The sequence below is a fragment of the Coffea eugenioides genome, chromosome 4, assembly GCF_003713205.1.
Source record: "Coffea eugenioides isolate CCC68of chromosome 4, Ceug_1.0, whole genome shotgun sequence".
In the NCBI taxonomy this organism is placed as follows: Eukaryota; Viridiplantae; Streptophyta; class Magnoliopsida; order Gentianales; family Rubiaceae; genus Coffea; species Coffea eugenioides.
In genome coordinates this window covers 13,408,682-13,416,020 of record NC_040038.1, presented here as the reverse complement: position 1 = coordinate 13,416,020, position 7,339 = coordinate 13,408,682, and the positions used below count along the sequence as shown (strand labels likewise).

General features: G+C 34.0%; 1 protein-coding gene across 1 annotated transcript; it reads right to left on the bottom strand.

Moving 5' to 3' along the window:
• Positions 1–681: 681 nt before the first annotated feature.
• On the bottom strand, positions 682–2,016 carry LOC113768050. The gene has a single exon (XM_027312279.1). It carries the CDS (start codon positions 1,917–1,919, stop codon positions 894–896), a length of 1,026 nt encoding a protein of 341 aa, XP_027168080.1. The 5' UTR covers positions 1,920–2,016; the 3' UTR covers positions 682–893.
• Between the last annotated feature and the right edge of the window lie 5,323 nt (positions 2,017–7,339).

Here is a 7,339-nt window from a genome sequence, read left to right as displayed (position 1 = left end):
TGAAAGTGGAATATAATATAAGTCATATATCGTTTAGAATAGGATTTTCCTATCGAGGAATTGCATGATCTTTATTATTATTGTTTATACTTTCTAAAAATGTATAAACACTTTAAATATGTTAGTGTAAAAGGCCAAACCTATTTAAGCAATTCCAAATTCTGTGCAAAGCTTTTCTTGTTCAGATGGTCATAAATGAAGCTCAGTTGGAAGTTTCTCATATCCAAGTCTGATTCCATACTTCCAATTTCTTGCAGCAAACATTCTCAGTCAGTTCCCTTTCTTAATGCCGCAGACACGCTTCTCCTATGGACCCACAATATCCCTACAAAATAACCAAACTGGAAAACAAGAGAAAAGAAAAACCCAAAATTTGGTGCTCAAAGTTGGCTATCAAATATACTGAAAGCAAATTATTGAGAATCTAATTTTAGTTTTAAGAAGAGAAATTCAAATTAAAATAAATCTTCAATGGTAGATTACAATTTAACTTCCAATTTCACCATCCGACTTCACACTGTTATTTTTACGTCTTATTTTTTTCGCAATTAGAAGTAGGTCACGCATTATAATATTATTGTCACGAGTGAAATTATAATTAGTCAGAAAATAAATAACTTGGCATAGAAAATGGGATTGTAGATTCCAGAAATGATGAAAGGGAAAACAGAGCAAAAAAGAAAGAGCTTAATTGTAGGCCAAAATGGCCTATTGGGGTAACCAACTTGTTGAATAATTCAAGATTTTTTTCTTTTTGGGGATAGAAATTCAAGAATTTTAATAAATTGCAAAAATTAAATAGAAATGGAAAAAAATTTATATCCACATATTTACACACACACTAATCACACCACTAATCACCTAAATTAACACGCACAAAACTCCGATTCCGTTCAGAAAGGATGTAAATTCCGACTCAGGCCATTCACATTTGAGAAAAACCCCACCAAATCTTGCCGGTACGGCAAAAACGACATCCGCCGCCGTTCACCGTCGTTCTTCACATACACCGCAGTCACCGGCGCAACTTTTCCCGCCGCCGCCTTAGGAATTTCCGGTGCAACTTTTCCCGCAGCCGACTTAGGAATTTCCGGTGCAACCCCTGACAACTTTTCAATTTTCTCCATATTTCCCTCTCTTTTCCTGGCGTTTCTACTTTCTGAGTGAGATAAAAAGACGAAACTGTCCTTCCCGTCGCTGTTGCTCCGATGAAGAAGGTTCCGAAGCTTCCACCGCTTAGACGAGCACGAACCGGTGGAACTACTCTTCTTGCACCTCCCTTCCTCCGCCCCGGCCGCTGCCGTTGCCATTTTCGGGTTCCACACGCAGTAACTATCAGGCTGAACTCCGTCGAGCTCGTCAGCTTCCGAGGATGAACACGACGACGGAGGGTCTCTGTCTTCTATAAAAAGCTTCCTCAACGGCAACCTCCTTGCCGCCGTTGCCGGAGGCCGCAGAACTTCCTTAGGAGGCTTCTGATGAGTAAAACCCACCGCCTCTTTCTCGTCCTCAGCGCCGTCTAACAACAAATCCTGATTAAAAAGCGGAAAACAAGGCCGGATTTGTCCGTTATAGAAAATTTCATCCGCCGGAGTCGGGGACGAAATGAAATCCCGGCCAACAACAGCAAACTCAAATTCTTCTTCATCCTCCTCATCTTCGCCACCATTCTTATCAGTACTTTTTCCCTCGTCAATCATAAGTTTATCGCGAAAGTGGAACCCATTTTCGCATAAACTTTCCTCATAATCTGTAAGAAATGAATCAGCACCACCATAATCTTCGCCATAGCCACCATAATCATGGTTTTCGGCGCGGAATTCTTCCACGACTCGAGCAGCGATTTCTGCAAGTCGGCTAGAAGAGTAGCTAGTGAAACTGGGAGCTGGAGAGAGTGAGATAACTGGGCTGGGCTGCATTTTTTTTTTCTTTTTTGGCTTTGCGGAAAACTGTTCAGAATTTGAGAGGGAGAGAAGAAGGGGTGTTGGGTTTTAGAAATGAAGGAATGAAACTGGAAAAGCAATAATATTTGGAGCGTAAATAGGAGACTAAATAGGAGAGGATGATGATGAGTGGTTGAGGAAATCTGATCATAAAAAAAGTAAAAAACTGCTGGCTTCTTTCTTTCTTGAAAAGGACTAATCTAATTTTGTAGTTTAATGTGCCCCTCATGTTTTTGTCAATTGTACTTCTCACCAAAAACTTTTACGCACACGTTTTACATTTTAAAGTTGCTAATTGTTCTCATATTCAGGAAATCCATTTTGGTTGACAAATGATAATAAAAATCAATGTAGTTTATGAATTTTCATGTAATGCCACTGGCTAGTATTTCGTATTACCACTAAGTATGTAATGCGAGTATGTCTTTTGTTGATAGACAGTTTATAAAGTACCTTCTCAATGTATACATTAGTTGTTAATAAAAGCTCGTCGTAATGCAAATTAATTGTTACTGGTAGTGATGTCTTGCTTGAAAGTGCATATAGATGATAAATTATCCATGTTTTTGGAATAACTGCGACTGTTGTTAACTTTAATTTTCCCAAATGGTTATTGTTTTGGCCTCTTACATGCTTCTCGTACCTCCCATGTACGTTGTATAAAAGCATGCTCAAATGATGTATTTCCTATAAATTCTTGCGAAAAATTATATATCTCGAGGGGTAGAATTGTAAAATGAAAATTGACTAAACCTTTAGGGGAGGATAGTGGGATAAGTTCTTTTCAAAATGAAAGCTGAGAAATACCGGAGAAGAGGGGAAGAAACTTGCGCGCTTTGGGGAGGTAATGATTGGGTAAGTGAAGGTGTAGGGTAGAGTTTGTTGTTCGATGTTGTTGAGATTTGTGTGAACAGTGGTTCTTTGCTTGGTTCATACGTAAGGAAAGGGCTTTGCCGCTTGGGTATAATAACGTTGGTTCACACGTGTCTGCTTGTTGGCTTACACACTTGGGAACGACGTTTTCTGTTTCGTTCTAGAAAGAGAGATATTTTTCCTTTTCGTTTTCATCAAGGCAAATTAATAGGCATCATTCATTCATTCTCTTTTTGATGGATTGACGGTCATTCTGCACTCCAAAAATTTCACTTTATTATCAGCTACACCCTTTAAGATTTAATTATTTCTATTTCACCTTTATAAAGTTAAATGTAATTTTTATTCAACTCCTCAATATAATTTCATTGACATCGATTTATACTATATATATATGTATATAAAGTGAGAAGAGGGTTTGGCGTAAACATTTGTTGTCACTTTTTATACTTTCCCTTTAACCCTAAAAATAAAACTAGTAATAATAAAAGCGCACGCACACGACACGTGTTCTCAAATTTATGAGTTTAATTGTTTCTCAGGTGATTATGAGATTTTTTATTTGACTCTAAAACCCTCGTTTTTGCTATTTCCCCTTCGTAAAAGTTTCTATTTGAACCAGAAAAAAAAAAGCTTTCAATAATTGCCATTAACTTACTATCCTCCCCACCTAGGAAATTGCGCAGTCCCATTCAATGGCCTAATAAAACCTGCCATAACTAAATTCCCACTAGTAGGGGTCACAGATGTTTAGCTTACCTTATACTAGCTTTATGTCCCATGCTATGGATGGGAACTACAAAATAGTTAAATATAATTTAAATTTTAAAAGAAAGCATTTAAAATTGTTATTGTTATAGAAAACTCTCTAAAATATTTTGCAATCACATTTCAATTTTGTGTTTATTATTTGTTTGCTAAATTTGGAACTAGTTAAAATTTGGCAAAAATTCTGTGTAATTTGCAAAGATAAGGGAAAAACTTTTTTGATACTTTTTTATAATAAGACAATGAGTAAAAATTTTTATTTGTATAACATAGTTAACGGGAAAAATATGCCATATTATCTTTATAAAGTAGTTAGATATATATACCTATCAGTTTGTTAAACCATTTATTTACATTTATAACTATCATCTTATGTACAAAAATATTTGGCAAATGACAAAAATATCGGCTATTTGTCATTTGCAACTAAAGAAAACATTATAGTAAAAATTTTTACTTAGAGAGGCTTATTGATAAATTAGTTTAACTAAGGTTTTTATTACCTATAGAAAACATTAAAGTAAAAAATTTTACTTAGACAGGCTTTTGGATATTCATAATTTAACCAAACTTTTTCGTACCGTATTTGGACATTTCAAGTAAACTAGTACAGTAATAGATAAGCATTGGCTACAACCTATTAAAGAATAAATAATTCAAAAAACCTCGAAAAATAACGTGGATAACTGATAGTTATTTATACCACACCATTGGATGATAGTAGTAAAAGGTTGTATTTTTCCAGTTGAACAATATAGAGGGAGATTTGTTTCGATACTATAACTGATTAATTAGATAATAGATTAAACCAACGGTACCGTAGAATTTCCCTGATTCATCATGGCCATGGATTTTCGAGTTTTTTCCTCCATATTGAGCCGTTCAATTGTCACAAACCAGTAGCTTGAAGAATCAATTTGCCGCCAATCATATTTCGGGTTGAGTAATTAAAAATTGGAGTTGTTTAGCTGATTTAGATGTTTGTTTGTTGTGTAGGTCGTTGTTTTGTACTCTTCTACATTTGACCACTAGTGGGAATTGTATTCAAGTTCTTGTCTTGTAATATAAAAACAAAAAGGATTGGACTTTGTGTTTTCTGGTACTGCCCCAAGAGTTTGGAATCATGTGGCTTAGTGCGGCTTTCATTTCATTTACACATTATATATATAAAACCTACATATATATGGGATTGTAAGTGAGATGTCTTAAAAAATAATTAAAAAATTATAATATATATATACTTAAAAAAGGATTAATTACTTATTGCTCCCTTGAAATTTTATAAAATGTCAGATGCCCCCCTAAAGTTTTAAAATAGCCCATGATCCCCCTGTAGTTTTATGTAAAGTGAAAAATGGATGGAATGCACAATCAGTTATAATATTTCTATTAAATGCACTTTAAAAGTCGTGTAATAAAATCTTGATATCCATGTAACCCCCTTATAATTTGTATAAATATTTATTTTACCTCCTTGTGATTTTTGTATTTATCAATGTAACTTTTCTATACTTTTATACAAAGTGATTAAGCTGTTGATTAATTTAGCATTTAAATAAAAGTATTATCGATATTTCAATTAACGACGTTATATAGTTATTTTTTAATAAATTTTTTACTTTATATAAAATTATAGGAGGTAAAGTAAACATTTTGAAACATCAGGAAGTTCACGTGATAATAGATGAAACCACAAAAAAATTACATGTAATTTATCCAAATATATATATATATATATATATACATACACATGGATGGTTCGATGGGATCACATATATATGATCAGATGGAACTATTCCGGGTATATATGGAATGCAGTCGGCATGACGTTGATTTTTTTTCTCCCAATTCAATCTAGAATCCGTTAGGAAGTTAGTAATCTCGAAAATCTTAAGAGTCAACATGCCACAACGGCCTTTAGATTCAATTTCTCGTAAACTTAATGTCAGGGAATGTGTTTTCTGTTACAGAACTTTCCATTACACACCTATCAATTCTTTAGCTGACACGCGTCCCATGAATTAATGACTATTTGGCAAAAAAAAAATTAAAATTTTTCATCAGTTATTTCTCCCACCAAGATTCATTCTTCTCTTCTCTCTCCCGCAGTCCCACTGATAATTTTATTTTCCATTAAAGGTAAAAGAATTTAAAATTTTTGAAATACTCTAATATAGGTTTTGTCAAGTAATAAAATTTGAGAATTTTTTTTATGTAGATAGGGCAGGGACGAAATCAGAAATTTTAGTTTGAGAGAGCGAAATCCATATGCACACACACTTTTGAATCAGCATAATATTGGTTAAAAAAAAAATTTTTGGGCCGGGAAGGCAAATAACTTAAAATACAAAGAAGTTTAAAAATATGAGTATCCAAAGCTCTCGCCCCCCCCCCTCCCTCCTTTTGCCCTCTGGCCCCTCTCCCAAGGTTGGTCCTTGAAATAGGGGTTTCTTGCAAAATATGCTTTTTCTATTTTGGAAAAAAAAAAAAAAAAAAAGGAATACAACAAAAGAAATTGGGTTTATCAGAAATGTCTGATCTTATCTACACTCCTAAAATTGTTTACACATTCAAATAATAAATTTGAACATTTTTCATAAAAAAACTAAAAGTTTCATATTTCACCCTGTGCCCTTGTTAGGGCATAAAATTGAAAAGCCCTTATCATTGTTATCATTTTTTGATTCAAAAATTACTTTTATATATAAGTGGGTTACTTACATCCACCTCTCTTGTGCTTTGGCCAAACTATCAACATTCCCCCAGAACTCTGAAAAATAACAGTTAGCCCCTTGAGCCATAAAGTCACGTAACATAAATGCCCCAGCCCACCAATCTATGAGTTGTCAAAATCGAACTCAATCTTTCAAAAATACCCCTCTTTCCACGGCAGTCATTAATTAAAGCTTGAAAAGAAAACAAAGAATAAAACTAAAAGAAACAAAAAAAAAAAGTGGGTGCAAAAATAAATAAAAACTGGCAATGCCTTTGAGAACACCCGACAAAGTTGCAAAAGATCCAACAAATAAGAAAAAAATGCACCAAACTTATCTCATCCTCTTCTTTCTCGTTACCAGGCTCTTCATCTCCTCTTCCTTCTCCAATGAATCAAAAAACCAAACTCGAATTCATCATAAAATGAATAGAAAAAGACAAAAAAAAAAAAAACAAGTGTTATGTAGTGTGATGGGTTAGGAATTCAGAAAAGGGAGGCAAAAGGGTGTTGGGCTTTGCCTGGAGGAATATTAAGGATTATGAGAAACAAAAGAAATTAGAATTGACAAATCTTTGGGTTGAGAGAATGGGGAAGAGTAAAAGATGGGTGTGGACATGGCACTAGGGGAACTTGTCTATCATGGGAAGGATGAGTTACCTTGGTCGGAAGCTTTTGATTCAATCTTTTGGTTTCACACTCTTGATTTTGATTAGTTTTCTCTTTCTTTTTTTTAAAGTTTTTTAAATCATGAACCAGTTTTCTTTTTCTTTTTTTTTTTTGGTTAAAGTAGATATCTTATTTTTAAAATAAGGCATATTTGTCAATGCAAGCAAAATTTTAACTCCATTAAGATCTGTTAAGTGAAAAGGGATCATTGTAATTTTCCAAAACTCAGGAGATGTGATGGTAGTTTGGCCAAAGCACAATGGAAGTGGATGTAATTATCCCTATATAGGTTCTAGTACAATGTTAATTTCTTGTAATGAAAATAATTATCTCACCCAGTATGCTACATGCCAAATTGCTTATCCCTAATAAT

What these genes read in the sequence shown, in the direction of transcription:
- LOC113768050 (XM_027312279.1), bottom strand. Translation starts at nt 1,919, where the DNA reads ATGCAGCCCAGCCCAGTTATCTCACTCTCTCCAGCTCCCAGTTTCACT.